The sequence below is a fragment of the Narcine bancroftii genome, chromosome 7 (assembly GCF_036971445.1).
Source record: "Narcine bancroftii isolate sNarBan1 chromosome 7, sNarBan1.hap1, whole genome shotgun sequence".
Lineage (NCBI taxonomy): Eukaryota > Metazoa > Chordata > Chondrichthyes > Torpediniformes > Narcinidae > Narcine > Narcine bancroftii.
The window spans coordinates 160,886,334-160,912,084 of NC_091475.1; the positions used below are offsets into that span (position 1 = coordinate 160,886,334).

Sequence of the window (25,751 nt, forward strand, 5' to 3'; positions counted from 1 at the left end):
GGATTTAGAATGCAGAAGAGATTCTGCAGAATGTGTGTGGGCCTGGTTTAGACACACACACATAGAGTCTGAATTTATCCCCGCCGATCACTACAAATATACTTGAAAAGTTTATCTCAATACCAGTCCTCCTGAGGCCTACGACCTTTACCAAAACACAAAAAAGAAAAAAGAAATAATGATGAAAATGCCTCCAAAAAGAGAAAAAAAACTGGAAAAAAACCCAAAAGAGAACCAAAATCCTGAAAGGGAAAGAAAACCATGTCATATGTGCTCGGTCCCTGTTCCGTATTCTTACTCTCGTCTTAGTGTGACAGGGTGTTACCTTATACCTTTTTTAAGGTGGGGGAATTAATCTATTCCATTACCTCAGGGTTTTCCCAATATCCTTGCCCTCCCCTTCCTTCCTGTCGTTTAACACTTATCATTCGTCCCTATTTTCTGCCAACTCTGGGGCAGATGTCCGTGCTTGAAACAAAATTATGGCAAACTTTAAAAAAAAAACTCAAACCAACAATTCAAAAGAAATATGAAATACCCCAAACCCTCCCACCCCCCCACCTCCTCCTTTCTCCCGCCATTTTGAAAAGTGCCCAGTGTACCCATCTACTGCTTAGCCTTCCCATCTTAACTGGAGTTCCCCATATTAATTCTTTACTTGAAATAGACAATCATCTTTAAACAGTAACATTATGAATTATAATCATCACAATTACAATATTTATAGTTCATCATTCCCCGATTCCCTCTTTTATCCCTTATTTATATTTACATTTAACCCGGTGTAATTTGAAAGTCATTGCCTTTATTGGGCCTCATTATGCTTATGTATCTTTGCCCATAAAGATGAAGATTCAATTCATAGAGATCAAAATAACATGCCATGTATTGTTCTACAGATGAGCAGATCTTTTTTGCTCTGCCTTTAAAGGCTTACCTCTGGGCTGTTCTGCTTTTTCTCCATTTGTGGAACTGACTCTGAAGTTTTCCTGCATGGAAAGTTTGTTTCTTCTTTTTGATTAGAATTGCTTTTGCATATTCTGTCCAGAATCTATATCAGGCTTTAATAATATGGTCATTGTTGTGGTAATTAATGCCTCTTCTAACTTAATGACCTGCTGGGTTACTCCCAGCTGATGTAGTACTTTTTTGTTCCAGTAGAAAATTTACTTAATCATTGTTAAAGTATTAGCAGCTTGAATTAAACTTAATCTTTCAATCACCACTTAAATTTTGTGTGACATCGTTGCTTTTTGCTACTTAAAAATTCAGCCCTTGTTTAAACTATTCCTGTCTTGACATATATTGATAGATACAGGTCTCTTTATCCAACTTTAACTCAGTAGACACTTTTAAAATTGTGAATATGTATTTTCTTAGCCTGTTTTAAATAATTTACTTTTGCATATGTTGAAGATTTAACCATTAACTCATTGATAAAAATGTTTTTGATGATGGTGACATTTCAAATTCCAATTTAACTTTTGACCATAAAGAGTCCACAGTGAAATTTCATTTTCTTTCATTCCCTTAATGTAAATATTATGATTGCTTGTTACTATTAGAAATCAAGATACAGAAAATTAAACTGATAAAACAGCAATCTTGGATGGCAAGTAGAATATAGGTCAATTAAAAATCCTTTGTCAATCCAACCTTTGTAAATTATAATTTGTGACATTAATAACACTTGTTAAATACTGCATGTATTTAATATGATATGTATTTAATTTTTTATGGTATAAGTTGGGTAAAGCTGACATGAGAATGTACATCAAATGCAATGATGATGAAAAGTATGTGATCAATTTCTAACATTATTGTAATCTGCTACCTGTTATTAAAATTGCTTGTTCTCTACAAAACTGGTCCTGCACAGAGTTCATGTACAAAGAGCTATTAGGCCAAACTGTTATCAAATGTACAGCACAATATTAAACATACAAAACCTGTAAAATTCTTATGTTTAGCATTTTCAGTTTATTTTTTGATGAGAAAACATGTTTAGTGCAGCTGTATTCAAATGATGTAACTTAATTATTACAAAATACTTAAAATTTTTTAAACATCAGTTTCATAAAATAATACTAAAAAAAATCAGTATGATCATTCTTCCGATTATGAACTCTTTGTATGCCTGGTATGGAAAATATCCACTGTAGTTTCATGACACTGTCTCAGGTCAAAATCACAGTAACCAATGGAAAATCGGCCCTGGAAACACCAACATGATTTGAAACATCATTTATGTCATTTAAAAAAAAAATGAAACTTACAATATTTTACAGATTTTTAAAGAACTGGTTGTTAACTGCATAAATTATAATGACCACTTGATAGATATTTTTTTTCTGCCATTTATCCAGCAAGTTTTAAAGTTGCTTTCATAAACTTTGTTATATATAGATTTTAACCAAATCTTTATTACACCTGTAACTTGATGAATGTTAGTTTGTCTTTATTTTTATTTTCCCTCCTCTTCGATGCTATTCTTTCCTCCCTTTCTCTTTTGTACTTCCATTGCTTTATTCTTTTTGGAGTTGATGTGTCAGATGCACAAGTGCACTCATTAAAATTTTTAAATTTACACATTTTAGGATGTTTGATAACTCTGCATTCAAGATTTAAAATAACAATTATTTTAGATTTTTCAAAAAGTGAATGATCTTGGGTAAAAGTTGATGCCAGTCATTTAAAAAAATTACATATCAATTTGTACACTTGGTAACCAGGAAAATAGTTGATATCCTTTGTGTTGTAAAGTCTTTGATTCCCATATGTCCGTGAATACTGGAAGATGTAACTTCCAGAAATCAGGTCTTGGAAATGGAATAGATATTGTTTAATAATTTCCCCATCAGGGGATTTTATATGTTTATTATTTATTAACTTTTATTGACGCATAAAGCAAGTACAGCCTTTTCAATCTACTGGTACTGAAATAAAGTAGCTTCACAGATGCTACATGACCTGCTGAGTTCTTTCAGTGGTTTATTTATACTAAAGTATTAATTGTTTCATATTAATTCTCCTCTCATTAGAGTATACTTAGTACATCAGAATGGCATAAAAGGTGCACATAGAAAGCACAGCTTTGCATCAGAGAGAAATATTTTATTATTGGCAATGAGTCATCAATCCACACAGGAATAACTTAAATTGCCATCAAAAGGTAACTTTAGCAGAGCAAAATTTGCAAACCATAAATTGTTTTGAATGATCTTTCTCACCAAATTTAAATAAATTTTAAAAAACTACCGTAAATAAACAGCCACGAAAGCAATACAGATTTTTAATCAGTCAACTAAATTAAAAAAAAGGCTTTGACTGTATTGTAAACAAGGCTTATAATTTCCCTTGACTGCCTTCTCTTCTCACTGACCAACACCTCTGAAGAATATTGGTATTTGTCGTTCTGTGCTGACCAAATACGAATTTTTGCATCCCACAACCAAAGTAAAGGATTCTGGAAGCCGGTTTTTAATCATTTTGTATTAAAATATGTGACAAGTGTTTGAAAGATGGTAGTCAGCCCAGATGACTGGACCACCTTCTACCTTTTGCTAATATTTCATTAATATTCATGAAGAAATAAAATCATTCATTTGGAGTTAAATTAATGTGGTCTCACGGAACAGTGCTTCTTCTGCAAGAAACAAACCTGTGTTTTTTTGAAGTAATCTAGTCCTCTTCCAATCTTGATCATCCATCCATTGTTGAACCTGACAGGGATAAAAATTGTTACAATGACAGAATTCTTATGTTTTAAAAAAAAGATTTAATAAGGTTGACAAAATTATAACCATAAAATAATTTGCACAAAGAACATTAAAACATCCACTGTAAAAGAGATGTACTTTACAGTTGGAAAGTAAGATGTACATAGATCATTCTCATTCCATTGAAGTAATTTTATATTTCCACAATTCATATTTGGGGCTTATTGAATTCCATTTGTCTGATCAATAATTGGGAACAGTATGTGGATTAAGTCTAGCTATTACCCTGTAAAGAAATGGAAAATCTACTTAATGTGGAGAAATCTACTTAAAGTCAATGTATTAATATAACATTATTGTTGTAACATATTAATGTTACAGATTGATCAGACTATATCAGACTATAAATAGTTTTGATATACACTGGAAGACTTTAACGTAACTTTCATTCAAGGGCCTTGGTCTATTTAAACCTGAAAAACTGACTGCAGAAAGAATCAGAATGTTTTGCTTACATGTGATCAATTTGAAAAGTTAATTGTTTCTCATTCCACAAAGGTGCTTGACAATCTGTGTATTTTTAATATATCTTTAGATGTTTAGATATTTAATTAAATATAGTTAGTTTAGATAATTTAATAAAATGACCTGATAAGAGTGATTGATTAAAATAAAAATAGTGTCTCTATTTTCCTGTTCTGAGATTTTAAAGCCTATTGTATACAATGCCAGCTAGTTTGATGGTTGTTAATGCCTTCTATACAGTGTTATGGCTTTTAATTGGATTACAGGTTGAATCATAGTAGCCAAGTCTTTGTAGATACATAATACTTATCAGACTCTACTGTAGAAAGACTAAGCCCATCACTTTTGAGCAAGTCCATTACTTTTAACTCTTCCTACCAAACCCATCAATCTTTTTCTCCTCGTTCATAATCCTTTTATGAAAATTATTAAAGAATTTATTTCCATTGCATAAAGGGTCAGAGGCACAATGTTGACTTACTATTTCTCTCCATGGATGCTGCCTGATCTGCTGAGTTCTTTCAGTATCTAAATTCCACCACCTTCTCATTTCAGATAACATTGCATAACATTGTATCATTATCTGTGTCAATCAAAATGCTAAATAAATGCAAATTCTTATTAGAATAAAGGAAATGGACGAAATTTTTAGTTACTGGTGGATTCACGGTAAGAGCTACTTTGCAAATACAGAAACAGAAGGGGTGCTCCATTGTTTCAAATATAAAATGCTAAGGGCAGTGAATGAAAGCTAAGTAAATTCAGGATTAGTAAAACCAGGCAAATTTTAAAAAAATCACAATTTCTCACCTAAAAAGCTCGACAAATAAGGTTCATGGAGAGCTATGTTCAATGGTTCTAAGTTACCTGATTTCTCGATCATGTATTGAAGAGGAGTAGTTCACTTCCAAGGTTACATTATAGCTCTGCAATGATTGTTTTATTTCCTCAAGACTACTGGTCTGCTGCAAGTTAGCACCATTCTAAAATCAAATAGATGAAATAAAAAATAGTTTGAGAAAATCTGTACAATTATAGAAATATCATTAGTCATACTTCTTACAAGCTTCCTATAAATCAGACTTTGAATCAAAATAACTATCCAATCAGTTTGACATTTTTAGATGTTTTCCCTCTTTTCCATAATTATGTAATTTTGCAGCATCCATGCTCCAAAACTGAGAACTTAAAATGATCTGCTCTAAGATTCCAATCCATGCCCTTATAAAATTAGTGAATAGCTAATATACAAAAAAAGGCAAGGTGCTCCAACTTTCATATTAGTTATGCAAACTATAATCAAGTTTTTTCTGAATGATGTCCATCTTTCAGATAGCTTAATGATAAAGCATGGTTAAAAGACAAAATTTGAAACAAGTGAAACATTCCCCGACACAATGGTCATCTTTGTCTACAACTCTAGTTGGACATTTAAATTCTATTAAAATGAATATTTTGCATAATTTTTTAATATCTTTTTCAATGTTCCAATATTTGTTCCTAAATTGTTTTACTCACTTGTCTTGGCCATATCGTCTTACATATGGAAGGGTAAGCATCCTCGCCTTAATGGAGCTTTTCTACAGAGACCTAAGAAAGATGGTTGAATGGCTTACCTAATTTTAGATTTTACTATTGGGCAGTCAAGATACAAAGTCTTGTGTTTTAGTCCTTCTTTCATAATCATTCTGACCACCCATTATGGTTATCAATGGAGCTGAATTCCCCCCAAAATTTTTCTAATTTAGCACTTCTTGGCTATTCACTTCCATTTTCAACCAAGTTAATAGATATTCCGGTTGTTAAATATTCTATGAGAATTTGGGCACAATTTTGAAAACATTTTGCATTTCATAATTTCACTTTCAAGCCCTATCATATCCAATCACGTTTTTCCATCTTTCTTTACCTGATGCTATTTTTCAGAGATGAAATAGAGAGGGCATTCAAAGCATTAAGGATCTGTTCATTGATGGATATTTTGCATCATTTGAACAGCTTTCTGCTAAATTTAACTTGCCCAAATCTCAATTTTTTAGATATTTGCAAGTCTGGCATTTTTGTAAATCACATGTATCTGATTTTCTAAGAGAGTCTGAATCAAATTTTGTAGATGAGTTTTTTTTAGCTTAATGCCTTCTAGTAAAGGTTTAATATATTATTTATGAGAAATTGTTATGTTTAAATCAAACTTTGTTAGTTTAAAATTAAAAATGCTTGGAAACAGGATTTAAATTTGACTATATTGGATATGGATTGGGACTCATTTCTTAAGTTGGCTAATAGCTCTTCATCATATGCTTGCCATTGTTTATTACAATTCAAAGTGGTACATTCAGCACATTGTATAAGGCTAAATTGTCTCCCTTTTATTCTGATACAAATCTCTGGTGTGATAGGTGTTAGAACAGAGAGGTGTCATTAATTCATATGTTCTGGAATTGTCTGAGACTGGAAAAATACTGAAGAGAGATTTTCCATATTTTATCAAAAAATTTCAATATAGATTTAATTCCAAATCCTTTGGTGGGCCTCTTCGGTACAATGAGAGGGAATTATTCTTCTTTGCCTAAGGTTCAGAGTCGAGCTATTTCTTTTTTCTCTATTGGCGAGGTGTGCGATTTTACTTAAATGGAAGGATACTGCCCTGCCTACCCATAATCAGTGGTTGTGTGACATCATGGCCTGTTGGAATATGGAAAAGATTCATTACTCAATTAATAATTCAGATACAAGATTCCAGAAGTTATGGGGGTCATTTATGACTCACTATCTTACTTTATAATTTTACTTTTATTCAATTGTTTGACTTGTATCTTTTACACATTCTTTTAATTAATTTTTTTTCTACCTCCTCTTTTCTTTTAATACCAATTATATATAGTATCTGGCAATGCGGTTAGGTAAGGGGTTTGAGTTTCATCTCCTCTATTTTATTTTTATTATTAGTTTTTTTTTCTCCAAAAAGGATATTAAATTATTAAGAATATGTATTATGGATATGATTTACAATTCATGTATGTTTTTGTTAAACAAAATGCATTATTAAGTTTGTGTATGGCCATATCATTTTATTGAATTGTTAATAAAAATATTTTAAAAAGAAAAAAGAAAAGACAAAATTTGTTCTTGGGCTTTCTGACAAATGTTTGAAAAAAAAAACCATAGCTAATTCACTGGCAACTCTTCGGAGCTGAAATTTTATATTAACCCTTATGAAACTCATCTTTGGACAATATCAAGGCAGAGCGACAAAGCTAAAATTATGATATGGAAGAAAACCATCAATAAACATTTAACTCCAAAAATGACTCCATGCACAGTAACTGAATTGCAAAATCCTGCTGTTAATGTTTTAAATAATGTCTCTGCAGCACTCTAGCTTTAATCTAAGGCCTTCCAACAGTAACACTATGATTCATTGTAAATTACATACATCAAGTGAAGTCAGTAGATGGATGGTTTTCACATTGCAAGGTCCTTTTATAAGCATCTCACAGAATCTCAAGAAGTTGTACAGCTTAAAAAAAAGATGCCATAAAATTAGTAATTTTTGTAGGTTGTAGAGTTTAATTTGCTTTCCATTAAATTTAAAAATACCTGTAGCATGCGTCAGTATCTTAGTTTATTTCCATTTCAACAGATTTGAATATTTGAACTGGTATTCAACAACTGAATACCTTCATCTCCTTTCATTTAAAGGCAATTGAGTAATTTAAATCCACTACATTTACCAATATAAACACAATGTTTAGTCAATATGATAAGACAAAAACAACCTTTCTAACACATCTGGGATGAAAATAGTGGCATCTGGGAGGATACTGTTATTAAACGAAAATGAGTGATCTTATTTACAAATTAAGACAACAATTCAATCAAGCAACAAAGTTTTCGAAAGGTCAAGTAGGATAATTATTACCTGATGGACATGTCTAATGTATGGATCTTCCACCCAGACCTCAGTAACAAATGAATCCAAGTATGATTTGAACAATTTTTCATAACTAAATCCTGTAGCATCTTCTGGAATTTTGATCTGTTCGTGATACTTTCCTTCTAAAATACATTGAATTAGTACAAGATTATAAACTTCAATTGTGTAATATATATTTTAATCACAAGCTTTGGACTACAATTGATGCACAATTTTAGAATGTATTTTGCAATGATAGAACTTTAAAATTACACCAGTCGTTATGAGCAAATACTAAAACAGCCATTCTCAACTTTTTTTTTGTCCTTAGGTCTATGCTCAAAGTTTATGGGCCACCTTACCTGTGAAACAGTCAAGTTTAGTGGGTTACTTCCATATTTCTCTCCAACCAACTACATGAAAAATATTTTGATTTCAGTTCATGGAACCCCCCCCCCCCCCCCACAAACTTAAATGTGCTGTACCCTCCAATAAGAATGGCTGTACTAAACCATAGAAACTTAATGGTTTAACTTAAACATGGCACTTGTAGGCATGAATATTGTACATTATAACTCCAACTATTTTGAACACAGGTTCATTCTTTATAGCTATTTAATTTTTAAAATTAATTCTTTTGCCATCTTGTTCAGGAAAATAAAGTCAAACCTATTCAGAGTTTTGTTATCAGGAAAAAAAAAATAGACCAAAGTTTTATAAAGTAATAGAGCTTCTAACATCTTGTGAGGAGATTTTACTAATCAAGAGACTTAGACTATAAGACAATGCCAGTTCAAATACTACCAATATAGCCTGCAAATTTGATTTCAGATTTTAAAACATGCAGAAAATTAAAATGAAATAACAACAATAACATTGATTAATGTTCTTTATAAAAGGATGTCTGTTCTATGAACTGGTCTGGTCTTGGTGTAATTGCAATCCCATACTGCAATTGGCTATTAACAAATCTGAACCCTTTATTCAGTTTAAGATAACATGCACATTTCCTTTCACTTTCTTCTATATTGGATCGTACTTCCATTCATCAGAAAATGCTATTTAATTTCAGTGAAATGTCTTTTATTAAAAAAAAGCACCAAAGCAACAGGATAAAAAAACAGAAGTTAAACTTGTACTGCAGCAGTTAAGAGTATTATAGACAGTGTAGGAGTGAAAGAATGTGTTACTGGTACAGAGTAGGGTTGCCAACAGATCTGAAATCCACAGTAATGTATACCAGTCTATTGTTTTATGCAGTTCTTGACCGACCACATTCATCATACTTTGTGTCTCAGCTGATAAAGGCAAGTGGCCTGTGGCCAACCTAATCATCTTCTATATTTATTCCTGTACCATGACGTTATTATAGCACCAATGACCTGGATTCGAATCGGTACAGTCTGTAAGGAGATTATATGATCTATCTGTAACATGCGTGGGTTTTCCCCGGGTGCTCTGGTTTCCTCCCACCATCCAAAACATATGGGGTTGTAGATTAATTGGGTGTAATTAGGCAGCAAGGGTTTCAATGGTTGGAATTGGCACTACTTTGTGGTAATTAATGTTTTTTCTAATTTTAAAAAAATTTAGTATTTTATCCTTACTTCTCCATTTTCTTATCTTTTATGCCTTCCTCAAATGTATTATCTTGCTCTTCTCCACACTTTATTAAATTCGTCACTATTATGCCCATCAAACCAACTTGTTGATATTTTCCTGCCAATTTTAGGATGATCAGCAAACTTCCTAATTGTGCTTCTGCATTTTAGTCCAAATAAATATCATGAAAATGGACCTGATAAGCCATTTAAAACCCCACTACATACAACCAACCGTCTAGTATCCAAAATTCTCATTTATAATTGCCTTTTGATTCCTCTTACTTGAACAAATTTTTGTTTCATCTTACCACTTTCCTATTTCTTTTAGATTCCTTATCAATGTAACATCCATCTAAGCATAACTTGTACTTGAATTTTATATCGTATTTATTAGTGATTGTTTTGTATCTGCAGATCCAAGTTCTGGTTTTGCTTGTAAGTGAAAAATGCTCTTCATGTTTATCAATCCTCTCATTATTTTGCATTTGGGTTACTTTTATTTATTTTAGAGAAAAAAAAGAGTCCGACATTCAATCCAATATTTTCTGATTGGTATAACCTCACTTCTAGCATCATTCTTGCCATTTTCCAATGCGTTTCTGTCACTTATAATATGAAGACTAAATTATTTTACAATACCAAATGGAACTGTTGGCAACCCAACTTTGCACTCATTGAAGAGCTATCAAATCTTTCTGATATAGCAATGACCTGGTGGCCAGAACTGAAAGCAGCACTCTGTTGCCCGGCTGGGGAAACGAGAATTTGCCATAGGAACATAGGAAGTAGGAACAGGAGTAGGCCAAAAATGGCCCATCGATCCTGCTCCACCATTCAATATGATCATGGCTGATCTAATTTATGACCTAACTCCACCTACCTGCCTTCTCCCCATATCCCCTAATTCCTCTATCATGTAAAAATTTATCTAAGTGAATTTTAAATACTGTGACTTTGATAAAGGATGTTAGTTTGCCAGTAAAAGTAACAGGCTACAGGATGCAAAGGGAATCCCAAACAGCTACAGAATCCTGAGAGGAGCTGACATTATTAATTTGTTCACTCTGAAGTCCTCTGAAGCAAGGTGACCAGAAGAAGTGCTGTGGAGATTCCAACTGAACACTCAAGGTAAGAACTTGACTCTCGACTGTCTGCCCACTTCCTTGATGCCAGCACGGTCTTCAGGATGAACCTCTTAAGGTTTAGATTCTTAGGTGCCAATCAATGTTAGGTGTCTATCCCATGTGATTTGGCCTAGATCTTTGGACCCAGTTAGTATAAACTGGCAGCAGAAACCCAGTTAGGTATGGCTCTACTTTTTGGGCCTGAATGAAAATCCAGGTCCATATTCAGTTCTAGACCAGCAAGTATTAATGAGCAACCGTCTGACACCATGGCACAGCAGAGTTCTGATGGATATAGATGGAATTAGAAAAGAGTCCTACATCTAAATCAATCTTTCCTAACTGGCACAGTAAAACCTCACTGTTGACATTTTTCCAATAAATCCTTTTGCACCTTTCCAATGGCTCTAAATCACATTCATAATAGGAATAATAGAACATTTTATAATACTGTACCATGTGAACAATATTGCATGCACTTAAGAGCTATCATATCTTTCCAGTATAGCACTGGAATACATTAGAATGTTGCCAGGACCTGAAAATTATAGTTGTAACAAGAATCTGAATAGGTTATGGTTTGATTTGGAACAAATGCGACAGATGGGAGATTTAATTGAGTACTTGTTGTGCCTGTATTCGTCCTGGGGTCTTTTGTAATCTATTAGTTGAAGGTCTCTTGTTGCACTATGTGGAATCTCAGATGGTGAAATCATAATCCCAGCCAGCTTCATCATCCAAAAATTTACTCTCGTTAGAGACATTTCCTGAGTAATGAGAGAGGGAAATGTTTTCACTTTGAAAAGGAAGTATAAAGAGCTTGCTTTCTGAAAACAAACTTGTTATTGTATTTTTCAGAAATGTCTGGCATTTTGCCATTAGAATGTAATAGCGTGTATGGAGGACTACTTTTATTTTAAAAAAAGACTATATTTCAGGAATATATAACTGGCACATATATTAGATGTTCATATAAATATTTAGCCTTTTGAGCCAAGGATTCACACCAAGGATCTTGTGAATACAGGGAGGCTTGTAACCTGTCCATTGTTTCATTGAAATTCTTTGGCAATAGGAGTACAAAGGATGTTTATGATCTTGCCCAGATTTGACAATTATAGGTAGAGTAGACTGAAAAGAATGGGTTTGCTTTCTTTCAAATAAATGAGATGGAGAAAATTGATTTGGTTGTGATGTGCAAAAGTATGAGATTCAGATGAGAGCATTAATGTTGAATTTCCCTTGGTAAAGAGATTAATAAATGGGCAAATACATGAAATTAATTGGTTGAAGGTTTGGAGAGGTGTTGATGATTTTTGTTCTGGAGATCTGGAACTTGCTGGTTTTATGGATGGTGGAAGGGAAATATTCAATAAAAGTACCAGGATAAGCATATAAATGGGCCTAAAGTACAAAGCCATTGACTGAAAACTGGAAAGTCGACGGTAATGATGGTTGAAGGTATTGCAAGCATGGATATGATGGACTGGATGACCTTCTGTTAATGTGGAACTCAGTGCAACAGGAAATTGCTGAGGCAAATAATAGATGGATTCAAATATTTCAATTTTTCTGTCACATGCAAAGATAGTTAATCCATTCCTGATTCTCCAAACATCATTCTTATGCTGTAAGGGACAAAGTCAAGAGGGAGTGATGCGGAGACGGGGGGAAGGAAATAGGTGGGAGAATTTTTAACATCAGATTAATCACTAATACATTAAGTCTGTTGACATAATTAGACTTCCTACTTCAGCAGGCACAATTCAAGTGTTCTATTTATTTAACAACATTTATTTTCTCAAAAAAATACCATCGTTTCTGTGTGAGCCCAGACAGTTATTTTAACCCAGTCCAGATGCATCAACCAAGCTTAATTTTGTCTGTAATTGTAAAATGCGTTTTTCCCAGCTAAGGTAACTACACAGTCATCTTGAATGGAGAATTTGACCGATTGTAGCCATCTGCTACGAAGAAACAAACACACACTCACAGTGTGGGAGTTTAAGCTCTGACTTTATTGAGGCCAGCCTCAATTCTCCTTTTTATACAACTGGAGATCCCACCGTTTGGCTGACATCAGCCGCATGAATAACAAAAATGGGATTCCTGCCCGCGGGATTCCTGGTGTTGCTCTGTTAGCTGCACAGCCTGGCTGCTAGTCTTGTACTGCCGCAGCTTCCAACCACGGCGGTTCGCTATGCTAGGGGTAGCGTTAGTGAGTTATGCTGCTGTTTGTTACTGCACGTTGTGCCGTCTTGATCTCCGCAGTTGCAGGCTACCACTTGACCCCAACCGCCCTCCAGAACCAGTGCTACAGTTCATAGCATCCATGGATGCAGTCCCCAATGTCTTTGGCAGTCCGCCTCTGCGTCAAGGTTCTGGCGTCTCCACGGGTTGTGTCAGGTTCGTGTGTGCCGGCTTGAGTCTGTCTGTGGTGAAAATCTCTGGTTTGCTACTGATGTCCAGTTCGAAGGTTGCCCCATTGTTGTAGAAAACTCAGAAGAGGCATTCAAGGGCCTCTGTAGCAGTAGACGGTGTGGCTATCTGTGCAAGAACACGTACTCACAGTCTTTGAGGCCTTTTGGAGATGCTGAACTTGGCCTTCCCATGTCTGGAGGGTGGGGTCAGAGCCAGGATACTGATCTTTTCACGCAGCCTGTCCAAGAAGGTGGTTGTATCCTCCTGTGACCTTTGGCTGGTGGGACGAAATCCCCGGGGACCATGAATGGGGCTCCGTAGATGAGCTCGGCAGAGGATGTGCGGAGGTCTTCTTTTGTTGCTGTACGAATGCCCAGCAATGCCCACGGCAGTTCATCCATCCAGTTGGGGCCATTGAGTGTGGTCATAAGGGCAGCCTTGGGGAGCCTGCGGAAGCACTCCACCATCCCGTTGGACTGCGGGTGGTATGCTGTCGTGTGGTGTAGCTGAGTGCCCCACAGGTTGCCAACGCAGTCTACAGGCTGGAGATGAACTGCACGCCTCTGTTGGAGGTTATGTGGCGTGATAGTTCAAACCTTGCTACCCAGGACAAGGTATGCCTTGGCGCAGGACCTGGTGGATGTGTCAGCCAGGGGGATAGCTTCTGGCCACCGAGTGAAGTGGTTAACCACCGTGAAGTGAGACTGGTAAGGGCCCCACTATGTCCACGTGAATGTGGTCAAACCTCAATTTCATTGGCTTGAAAGGCTGTGGGGGGACCTTGGTGTGCTGCTGTACCTTGGCTGCTTGGCACTGCATGCACGTCTTGGCCCACCTGCTGATTTGTTTCCACAATACATGTCATGCATACTTGCTGGCCACCAACCGGACCATAGTCCTGATCGATGGATGTGCCAGCCTGTGGATGGAGTCGAAAACTCATTGCGTCCATGCCTCTGGGATGGTAGGTCGAACCTGTCTGGTGGCCACATTGCACAGGAGGGTAACGTTACCTGTGCTAACTTGAATGTCTTGAGGCTGTAGCCCTGTGATGGCAGTCCTATACTGAGGTATCTTGTCATCCTGCTGCTGCTGTGCCTCCACCAGTGTCAAGAAGTCCAGTTCGTTGGCCAGAGAGTGGATGCTCTGTCTTGACAAGTTGTCCGCAACCACGTTGTCTTTTCCCAAGATGTGCCTCACATCTGTGGTGTAGTCCGAGATGAAAGACAAGTGTCTCTGCTGGCGGGCCGACCAGGGATTGGAGATCTTGGCCAGGGCAAACATCAGTGGCTTTTGGTCCGTGAAAGCCCTTCCTTCGAGGAAGTACCAGAAGTGGTGGGCTAAGTACAGCACCAGTAGCTCTCTGTCGAAAGCACTGTACTTTAGTTCTGGGGGCCACAGATGCTTGCTGAAGAAAGCTGGCGGATGCCAACTTCCTTCTATCTGTTGCTCCAGAACTCCACCAATCACTGTTCCTGAGGCATCGATCATGAGCGCTGTGGGTGCATCTGGCATGGGGTGGGCCAGGAGCACAGCATTAGCCAGGACTTCCTTTGCTTCCACAAATGCTCTTGTGGAGTCGTTGTCTCTCGAGCAGCTGCAGGAATGATCCTGTGATAAAAGTTGATCAACCCCACAAACTCCTGTAGTCCTTTGGTCATAGTAGGCCTCGGGAAGTTGCAGATGGCCTTCACCTTACTGGGTAGTGGCGTGGCCCCGTCTTTGGTAATCCTGTGGCCCAGGAAGTCAATTGTGCTTAGTCTGAACTGGCATTTGGCCAGGTTGATAGTAAGGCCGAACGCATGTAGGCGATTGTAGAGGTTTTGGAGGTGTTGTAATGTTCCTGCCGGGTTCTGCTCACCAGCAGGATGTCACCTAAGTAGAGAAAGTTGCCATCCAATTCTTGGCCCAACTATCACTGGAAAGTCTGTGCCACGTTCTTGAGCCCAAATGGCATGCTCAGGAACTCAAACAGCCTGAATATCGTCAGGGTGCACCACGATTTGGTGGTACCCTCGCATTAGGTCCACTTTGGAGAAGGTTGTCACTTCATGTAGGTTTGCCGCAAAGTCCTGGATGTGCGGCACAGGGTAACGATCCAGAGTGGTGGCCTCGTTGAGCTGACGGTAGTCGCCGCACGGTCTCTAGCCCCCAGATGCTTTAGGCACATGTGCAGGGGAGAAGCCTGTGGACTGTCCAACTGCCAAATGATGACTAACTCCTTGAACTTGCGGAACTCCTCCATGGCCAGTTGGAGATTCTCTGGGGAAAGCCGTCTCGCCCTTGCATGGAGCAGTGGTCCCTTGGTAAGGATACGATGCCTGATGCTGTGTTGGGGCATCTCCACCGTGAACTGAGGGGAAAGGATTGCTGGGAACAGCTAGCACCTTGGAGAACTCGTCATCCAAGCTGTTTGGCCAGGTGCAGTACCGGGAGCCCGCACCCCTTAGTGCGAAGGTTTGGAAGGTCTCTGTGTGTCTCTTGCCCTTAAGGTCCACTAGGAGGCGTTGGGCCCACGGGAAGTCTGCTCCAATGGGCCCAAGGGAAGTCTGCTATGGCCAGCGTGAACTCCCATAAGAAGTGACTGCCTCCAAACTGCAGCTCGGCCCTATGAGTGCCATAGGTCCGTATGCTGTTGTTATTGACAGGCCTCAATGCGGGGTCTGCTTGCCTGCATCTGGTGTCCAACCCTGTCAGGGGTACCACACTGACCTCTGCTCCTGTATCCACCAAGAAACATCTTCCGAACAGTCAGTCCCATATATACAGGAGACTCCCTCGATGCCCAGCAGCCATGGCCATTAGCAATGGCTGGCCTTGTCGTTTCCCTGAAATTCGTAGGGCGACTGGCGGGCCTTAGTGCCCCATCTTTGGTAGTAGAAACACCATCTCTCCTTGGACTTGTCCCTGCCTCTTTCCTGCCGCTCCTTTCCCAGGCCTGCCTTGGTCTGGTTGACGACCCCCACGGGAGCCGAGCACTTCTGTTTCTGTTACCACAGAATGTCTCCCCTTGCTGCGATTTTCCGGGGTCGCTGAAATCCACGTCAGCCAGGAGCAGTTGGATATCCTTGGGCAGCTGCTCCAAGAATGCCTCTTCACTCATGATGCCAGGTTCGCGGTCTCCAAGGAGGGCCAGGATCTCATTCATGAGCGCTGACAGGGATCTGTCCCCTAGCCCATCCAGGTGGAGCAGCCGTGCCCCTCTCACTCGCCGCGAGTTTGAAGGTCTCGGTGACTAGCTCTTTGAAGACAGTCTAAGTGCTTTCCGATGGTGGCCTGTGGATGAAGTTGGCCACTCTGTCTGCAGTCTCTGGATCCAGTGCACCAACCACGTGGTCTCAGATGTGATGTCCCAAATCTAGAACTGAGCCTCAGCCTAGTCGAACCATATACTGGATTGAACTGTTTAGATGTTCAAGAGCTTGAGGCCAACTGCACTGATCACTGCTTCGTTATCCATCGCTGAGTTTAGGTTCTGTCTAAACCACACATGTCAAACTCAGGCCCGCGGGCCAAATTTGGTCCGTGATATAATTATATTTGGCCCGAAAGATCATATCAAATATGTATTAGAGCTGGCCTAATGGCCACCACGCCAGTATAGCGCATGCACAGCTAATACTACAAATCCCAGATTGCTTTGCAAATGCGTTGGCGCCGGCCCGTCAGCCCGCTAATCGCCCCCACCTCCTCTCTCTACTTTCATTAGCATCTGCGACCTGTCGCCCAACTCACGTGTAATAAACTCCTTACGAAAAATGGCCAAACGAAAAACAGAAAACAGGACCTTTCAAGACAGGTGGGAGGCAAACTCTGACCCCAGGGTTTGATGAACTTTCATCTAAGAAGAGATGCCAAGTATCTGGTTTAGACCCAGGTGCATCAAAGTAAATCACAGTGTAGCAAGCTAAGCTTGGATTAATATTTTCTTTGGTTCACTTTGGACTGTTCATAGTTGAAAGATTGGATTTTCATTGAAGCAAGTTGTTATTTTTTTGACTTGTTGGCTTGTGAAAAAAAATACATTTAAAAGGAGCTTAAAGGCTATAGAGAAATATTATTTATTGAATATTTTATTTCTCATTTGTTAATGCTTCTTCTGGAAAGAGTTTAACCAAAACTATTATTAAACATTTATTTTAATAAGAAAAAGTTTAACATTGCATATGTTGAAAGAAGAGAAAACATGCAGATGTTGTTGAAAATTTTCAATGAATATTTAGTTTGGCCCACAACTTAGTCCAAGCTTTTAATTTTGGCCCTCTGTGAATTTGAGTTTGACACCCCTGGTCTAAACCGTCAGGGTCACCAATTGTAGGCATCTGCTATGAAGAAACACACACACTCGCAGTGTGGGAGGTTAAGGTCTGACTTTATTGAGGCTGGAAATGCTCCTTTTATACAGTTGCCGTTCCCGCCGTTTGGTTGATTGACTGACATCAGCCGCATGAATAACAAAAATGGGATTCCTGCTCACAGGAACATTCTTGCATATGAATACCCTTCTCCCTCAGCCTGGTGTCGCTGTTAGCTGGGCAGCCTGGCGCTATGCTAGGGGTCGCCTTAGTGAGTTAAGCCTGTTTATTACTGCGCATTGTGCCGGCCCAATCTCCACGGTTCCAGGCCGCCACATGATTGTTTTTTTCTCCCCCTCTCACCAGGGGACAGTGTAATTTCATTTAGTACCTTTCTAGAGGAGATCTGTTAAATCTGCCAGGATTGAGAACTGAATGTGGGACTTTCCTTTTCAGTGTAACACAGTACCAGATCAAGCAACTGATTGGCTATTCTAACTTCTGAAGCATTTGAAGAATCTACAGATTGATGAAAACAAAAATATTCAAATGATCACATGTGACAAGAGAAAATATGTCAAATATGGGACTTACAAATACATTACTGCAAAAATAGTTACTTTCTTTGAGGTCATTCAGGTGTTCTTTAAGTTTTTCTGCTCGATCCATGTAGTTTGCGATGTTCTTTCGATAATGCTCTTTTTTTGCTTCACTCTTTGTAGCTATGAAAACAAATTCCTTAATTAGTCTGGCAATGAGAATGCATCGAATGTAAAAACAGTTTTGCATTCAGGTTCTATTTCTGTGTGATTTCTTGAAGTTGATGACTCATGTTTGAAAGCACTATATTGGAATTATGATCCTCTGGTATCTCACCCAAACGCTCACTCATTATTGACAGTTGAAAACCATTTGACTCTTTTGTTATATTACTGAACCAACTTTCATTTTAAACCTAGACCTTCCAAAGCAGGGATCACTTTTATAATCCTTTTAAATAGCAATTAGTATTCCTCTTCCAAATAAAGACATGTGGCAGCTAATTGTTTGGCTTCTGTTGTTACTTGGTTGAGACAAGCTAACAAACAGAATTTGAAGACTCAGGCCTTCAAGCCTAATACACTTCAGGAACATCCAAGATAGATTTTGTACACTGAAAAATTAAAACATACAAAATAAATTGCAATTATTGAGCATGTAACCAACTTGTCTAAGTATAGGTACACAATCCTTTATCCGGAACCCTTGGGGGACAGTGTGTTCCGGATTTCAGAACAAAAGCCAGCTGCCCCAGATTTAAGCCCACCCGAATTGTTCTGCCGTATCCACCCCCTTCCAGTCATGTTGGCATCTCTCTCCCCCTCGCCCAACCTAGTCACGCTGCTGTCTCTCTCCCTCCCTGCACTCTACCAGCACCAGGGAAAAAAAAAATGCCGGTTTTTGGAGCTTTCCGAATTTTTGATGCCCGGATAAAGGATTGTGTGCCTGTAGTATTTTTCTTGAAGTAATTTATTACACTTGATCTTAGCCAAAAGGTTGAGAAGTGTTTGAAGTCATTTATTCTTATTCTCAATTAATGGTCATGTTCAATTTACTTAGCTTGTATGCCATTTATTTTTTTCTGATTAACATTTACTTTTTTTCCAGCACTAAAGAATAATAGAAGTATTTACATTTGCAACAGTATTAAAGGATTAATATTCTCGTGAGATCAAAGTTTTCACAAGCAATATTGCAATAAAAGAAATGACTGGTATATAATTTGTGCAGCCATATAAAATGCATACAACTTAATAGTATGCGGTGTTGATAGCAGGTGGATGACAGCTCTCAAAGTGTGTGTTAACCACAGTCTGCTTTTGCATAAAACATTGACTGACATTTATGTCTATGGATGTGGTTGGCTCCACGACACTGCTAGAGTCCAGAGCAATGGTATGTGGGTGGGCAAAAAAAAAAGGTTGTGAACTACTGTTCTAGATCTAATTGTTACTGAAATATTTTGCTTGAGGAAAATTGTCATTGGCCTATTTCTTTTGGAGTTATGAAACTGGCACATAATGAATCAATTAGGTACAATTAATACAGTGGTTTTCAAACAATGAAGTGCAAAAGAAAGAGTCCTTAAATGAGTCCCTGATTGAGTCTAATGGTGGAGGGGGAGTGTTGTGATGTGAGTGTTATGGCACCTATACCTCTTTCCAGAGCATGTGCTGGGTGGTGTGGATCCTTGATGATTGCTGCTGCTGCTCTCCTACAGAAGTGTTTCCTGTAGATGTTCTTGAAGGTGGGGAGGGTTTTGCCTGTGTCCTGGGCTGTGTCCACTACCTTTTGCAGGGCTTTACACTTGGGCGGGATGGGGTATTTGTGTCCCCAGACCGTGATGTAGCCAGTCAGCACAAGTTCCACCACAAATCTGTAGAAATTTTGCAGGGTGCAAGCTGCAATGTACTATTTTGATTTCATAACATTGCAAACATGCCATTAAATCATCAAATAGCATAAAATGTTACTTATTAACATAATAAAGTAAAATTATTTTTTAATGTTCTAGAACTCATAATATTTCAAAATTCCTGAAGAAACTAAATTAAATCACAGAGAGAATTTTAAATGGTTTATCACCTTTCAGGACTTCCATAAGAAGGTGGATGCCTTCCTGAAAACAAACTAATGAATCTTGCAAACGGGATTCTTTGTCCAATTCAATAGCCCTCTTTAGCACGGCTACAGCTGAGTTCTCCATGCCTGCCAATGTGCTCTGAGACATGGCAGCAGTGTCTATAACAATTAACAGAAGTTTATTTTAAAAAATGAAAAGATACAGTAAATGCTGATTTGTTAGTTACGTATCATCTTCATAAAGATGGATTTACTATCTTTAGATTAAGGAACATATTTAGGCCATCCAGTCAGTTCTACTATTTAGTAAAAACATGTCTAGACTGTCTCATTAACATAAAGGGAAAGACACTGTTGCCTTTAATATTTTAAATGTTGATTGTCCCTTCCCAATTTTTATACATTATACTGAATAAATGAAAATATTCACAGGTCACAGTACTTGTAGAGAATCAAAATGTTTAAAATACTAAAAATGATGTGTGGTAGGTAAAAGGGGTATATAGCAATTCAGAAGAAAACGTAATTTGGGAATAGCACAGACATTAAAGGAAGTATTGTCAAAATGGATAATGGTGCAAATGTGAGAGGGAGTAGCAATGGATAAGGAAGAAAAATATCGATCCAAAAGGTGAAATGGGAATCTCATATGAAAACCTACATCAAACTGTAAAAAGTGGTATTAAAGGTGTGAAATCCATACTGCTCACCATACTTCAGGTACATTTAATTAAGACTTTGTGGAAGCATTATAAAACTCTGGAGAGGGTTTTTATAAATTTTCCAATGAAAAGTATTATTCCTTCAAATTAAATGGACCAATCAGACCATTGTCTTTTCCAATGGTCCAATTAAGAAATCACAATATATCATATTTTAAAGAGCTTCATAAAATATGGTGGCTAGGAAACCATGGAGGTGAAGTTCCATTTTTCTTAAAACTCACTTTTGTTTCACCATTAGGACTTGCAGAGCTGCAATACTTGATGCACAATGTGGAAGGGGAAAGTAAAAACTAACTTATTAAAATAATCTCTTAAGTGGGATAGTGGTTCTATACACAACCAAGTAATTAGTGATGAGTTGGTGTAGAGACTGATTCTGTGGCAGTTGCATGAGTGGGAATGTGGAGCAATCCAGGAAAACCAGATGACTGATGGGGATCTATTATAAAATAATTGTGAGGGCTCTGTGGAAACGAGTTATCCAAATCAAGTCTGGATTTTTTCTTAGTCTTTAAAATAAATTAGTATTCATTTGTGCTAAATAATTATGATTTATTCTGACCATCCTCAACCGATGGTCAGAACACTTCCAATCTCTTTTCAGTGCCAACCGCTCAGTCCAAGATTCCGCCCTGCTCCAGCTCCCTCAACAGCCCCTAAGGCTAGAGCTGGATGAGGTCCTCACCCTGGATGAGACATATAAGGCAATCGAACAACTGAAAAGTGGCAAAGCAGCAGGTATGGATGGAATCCCCCAGAAGGCTGGCGGCAAAACTCTGCATGCCAAACTGCATGAGTTTTTCAAGCTTTGTTGGGACCAAGGAAAACTGCCTCAGGATCTTCGTGATGCCACCATCATCACCCTGTACAAAAACAAAGGCGAGAAATCAGACTGCTCAAACTACAGGGGAATCACGTTGCTCTCCATTGCAGGCAAAATCTTCGCTAGGATTCTACTAAATAGAATAATACCTAGTGTCGCCGAGAATATTCTCCCAGAATCACAGTGCGGCTTTCGCGCAAACAGAGGAACTACTGACATGGTCTTTGCCCTCAGACAGCTCCAAGAAAAGTGCAGAGAACAAAACAAAGGACTCTACATCACCTTTGTTGACCTCACCAAAGCCTTCGACACCGTGAGCAGGAAAGGGCTTTGGCAAATACTAGAGCGCATCGGATGTCCCCCAAAGTTCCTCAACATGATTATCCAACTGCACGAAAACCAACAAGGTCGGGTCAGATACAGCAATGAGCTCTCTGAACCCTTCTCCATTAACAATGGCGTGAAGCAAGCCTGTGTTCTCGCACCAACCCTCTTTTCAATCTTCTTCAGCATGATGCTGAACCAAGCCATGAAAGACCCCAACAATGAAGACGCTGTTTACATCCGGTACCGCACGGATGGCAGTCTCTTCAATCTGAGGCGCCTGCAAGCTCACACCAAGACACAAGAGAAACTTGTCCGTGAACTACTCTTTGCAGACGATGCCGCTTTAGTTGCCCATTCAGAGCCAGCTCTTCAGCGCTTGACGTCGTGCTTTGCGGAAACTGCCAAAATGTTTGGCCTGGAAGTCAGCCTGAAGAAAACTGAGGTCCTCCATCAGCCAGCTCCCCACCATGACTACCAGCCCCCCCACATCTCCATCGGGCACACAAAACTCAAAACGGTCAACCAGTTTACCTATCTCGGCTGCACCATTTCATCAGATGCAAGGATCGACAATGAGATAGACAACAGACTCGCCAAGGCAAATAGTGCCTTTGGAAGACTACACAAAAGAGTCTGGAAAAACAACCAACTGAAAAACCTCACAAAGATAAGCGTATACAGAGCCGTTGTCATACCCACACTCCTGTTCGGCTCCGAATCATGGGTCCTCTACCGGCATCACCTATGGCTCCTAGAACGCTTCCACCAGCGTTGTCTCCGCTCCATCCTCAACATCCATTGGAGCGCTTTCATCCCTAACGTCGAAGTACTCGAGATGGCAGAGGTCGACAGCATTGAGTCCACGCTGCTGAAGATCCAGCTGCGCTGGATGGGTCACGTCTCCAGAATGGAGGACCTTCGCCTTCCCAAGATCATGTTATATGGCGAGCTCTCCACTGGCCACCGTGACAGAGGTGCACCAAAGAAAAGGTACAAGGACTGCCTAAAGAAATCTCTTGGTGCCTGCCACATTGACCACCGCCAGTGGGCTGATATCGCCTCAAACCGTGCATCTTGGCGCCTCACAGTTTGGCGGGCAGCAACCTCCTTTGAAGAAGACCGCAGAGCCCACCTCACTGACAAAAGGCAAAGGAGGAAAAACCCAACACCCAACCCCAACCAACCAATTTTCCCCTGCAGCCGCTGCAACCGTGTCTGCCTGTCCCGCATCGGACTTGTCAGCCACAAACGAGCCTGCAGCTGACGTGGACTTTTACCCCCTCCATAAATCTTCATCCGCGAAGCCAAGCCAAAGAAAAAATTGGCATGGATTAGGACTACCATTTATACTTGATCTCAAAAACAATCTGTTTTTTCTGGTCTATTGGATATGATGTTTCAGGGTACTGACTGCATCAAAAGCTCATTTCCTGAAATGTTACCATCAGTTAAGAAGTAAACAGAATTGCCTGCAGATATTCGCAGCAATCTCTTTTTCAGATTTCCAACATCTGCAATAATTTCCTTTTTGGCCTACTGTTCTAATTTCTAACATTATTTCTTTAGAGTGAACCTTAGCTTCGTATCCCTTTTACTGTAAAATGTCAATTGGCATTCTATATAAATAGCATTTCCAGCATACTGTATTCACCTCTTCAAATAATTCACTATTTTTTCAGATACTACATCTTATAAATTCATACTGGCTTTTTTGGCCACAGAGACATTGTAAAAGTCAAGTATTGGTACAAGGAATAAGTGTCACTCAATTAGAGGACATGGCAATAAATATTAAATTGGTTATTAATTTAAAAATAAGTCAGCCATGATTTTGAAAGGCTTGATTCAATCTGACCACTTCTATAAGAAAAAAAATTACAAATATCAGGGTAGCAGTTTATTACAGTGTTGAAAACTAAAGCTGAGAAACAAATTTTGGAACATTAGATACAGCAGTAATTTGGTCTGCATCATTAATTCTGTAATAGTAAGTTAAGAATTTCCACATGAATCTATGTAAATCCCAGAGCCGTTAGTTTAACGTAGGAAGTGTCAGCAATGTAGAAAAGTTCAACACAATTGCTTTTCAAAATCCAGGTCTCTGGATATTCTCCAGTTTGTCCCTCTCTCCACATTAATTCTAAATGCCTAATTATTGAATCTCAAAAACTGTAGATGTTGGAATTGTGACAGAATATAGATAGGTTTTTTGGAGATAAACTGGGGCAGGTTTTTTTAGTGTAGGTCACATACAAACACTTTAAAACAGATCTTAATTAAAATACTGGAGCCCTGCTCATGCTAGACAGGCTGGCTCCAAGAGCCTTTGCAAGAGACGACACTATCGGATTGTTGTTTATAAAAAGGCAAGAGATGAAAGAACTCATCAGAGCCGCAGCTGTCTGAAGTGGAACTTGCTGGTCTAAGAGGGTCATGTAGTTTTGCAAGCAGAGAGTAAAACAGGCTTTCACAGAGAGAGAGAGAGAGAGAGAGAGAGAGAGAGATAATTCAGTTCTGCCATTTTACAGTCAGCAGCAGCAGCCGGGACTGGAACAGGACAAGCTGACAAGCTTGTGGAAAACCCCCATTTGAAAGATGGATTGTGACTGCTTAGTTCAGCCTGGTCAAAACCCTTGTGGTTCATGCAAGAGGAGAGGACCAGCTGCCTAATCTTTCATTTGAAAGAAGTGAAACAAAAAAGAACTCTGTGGTGACCTGTGGTGGCCAGTTTCTTCAGCAAGACACTGAAGTGGCTGGTTACAAGGAATCAGTTGTGGGTATCTAGCAAACAACAAATCTCTCTCTGAAAACCAACAAGAACCTTCCTGAGTGGTAACCATTTACCTTTCTAGCACCAAAGCTTGGCGAACTTCATAAATGTTAAATTCTGTGCACAGTACAAGAATTGCCTGCAACCAGCGAACTTGGAGGAAAGAGAAGTGAGATTGGACTGTGAATCAAAGAACTTTTCTAAACTTAGACACACATTACATGTATGCGTGTTTAGAATTAGAAGGGGGTTAAGTTAGGTTAGTTTAGTTAATAGTGATAAGATAAAGTTTGATCCTGTTTTCATGTTTAAATATAATTAAAAGCAACTTTTGTTAAAGTAACCATTTGACTTGGTGAATATCTATTGCTGCTGGGTTTTGGGGTCCTCTGGGCTCATAACAGAATCTTGAACAAACAAGAAGCTGGAGAGACTCAGCAGGTCAGCCATCATCTATGAAGAGAAACGATCAGTCAACATTTGGAGTATGGACTCTTTATGGAAACTCCAGTGCGAAGGGGAAATAGTCTTAAAAGGGGGCCAGGAGGGGATCAGGCCAGGAGGTGACAGAATACCGGGCAAATGAAGGTGAATGAGACAGGTGGGGGAGGAGACCAGGGAGTGGGGGATAGTGAGAACAGGAGAAAAGGATAGATGGAAATAGCTAAAATTGGAAAATTCAATATTCACATCCCTCCAACCTTGCCCATCCTCATTTGTCCATATATTACATCTTGGCCACTCCCCAGTACACCAGGCCCCTACCAACCCGAGACGTTAACTTTGTGGGTCAGTCCCTAGGAGTCCTATCGTTCGCTCTCGTTTCTCTCCATCTCTCTCATGTTTCCCCTCAACCCGGGGTGTCGGGGGGGGGGGGGGG

General features: G+C 39.0%; 1 protein-coding gene across 5 annotated transcripts in view; it reads right to left on the minus strand.

Moving 5' to 3' along the window:
* Window positions 1–1,731: 1,731 nt before the first annotated feature.
* Window positions 1,732–25,751, minus strand: part of mitd1 (MIT, microtubule interacting and transport, domain containing 1) — a 28,490-nt gene continuing 4,470 nt past the window's right edge. The window contains exons 1-8 of one of the 5 annotated variants that reach the window (XM_069891001.1): window positions 25,641–25,659; window positions 20,230–20,385; window positions 18,225–18,326; window positions 8,167–8,303; window positions 7,681–7,764; window positions 5,112–5,227; window positions 3,662–3,722; window positions 1,734–2,214 (exon numbers count right to left, since the gene is read on the minus strand). In XM_069891001.1, coding sequence (XP_069747102.1) covers window positions 2,119–2,214; window positions 3,662–3,722; window positions 5,112–5,227; window positions 7,681–7,764; window positions 8,167–8,303; window positions 18,225–18,326; window positions 20,230–20,374 — 741 coding nt within the window. In that variant the 5' untranslated portion in view covers window positions 20,375–20,385; window positions 25,641–25,659 and the 3' untranslated portion in view covers window positions 1,734–2,118. Of the gene's footprint in view, window positions 2,215–3,661; window positions 3,723–5,111; window positions 5,228–7,680; window positions 7,765–8,166; window positions 8,304–18,224; window positions 18,327–20,229; window positions 20,386–25,640; window positions 25,660–25,751 lie in introns of those variants that run through there. The other 4 variants (XM_069891004.1, XM_069891000.1, XM_069891002.1 and 1 more) reach the window with 4 other exon arrangements.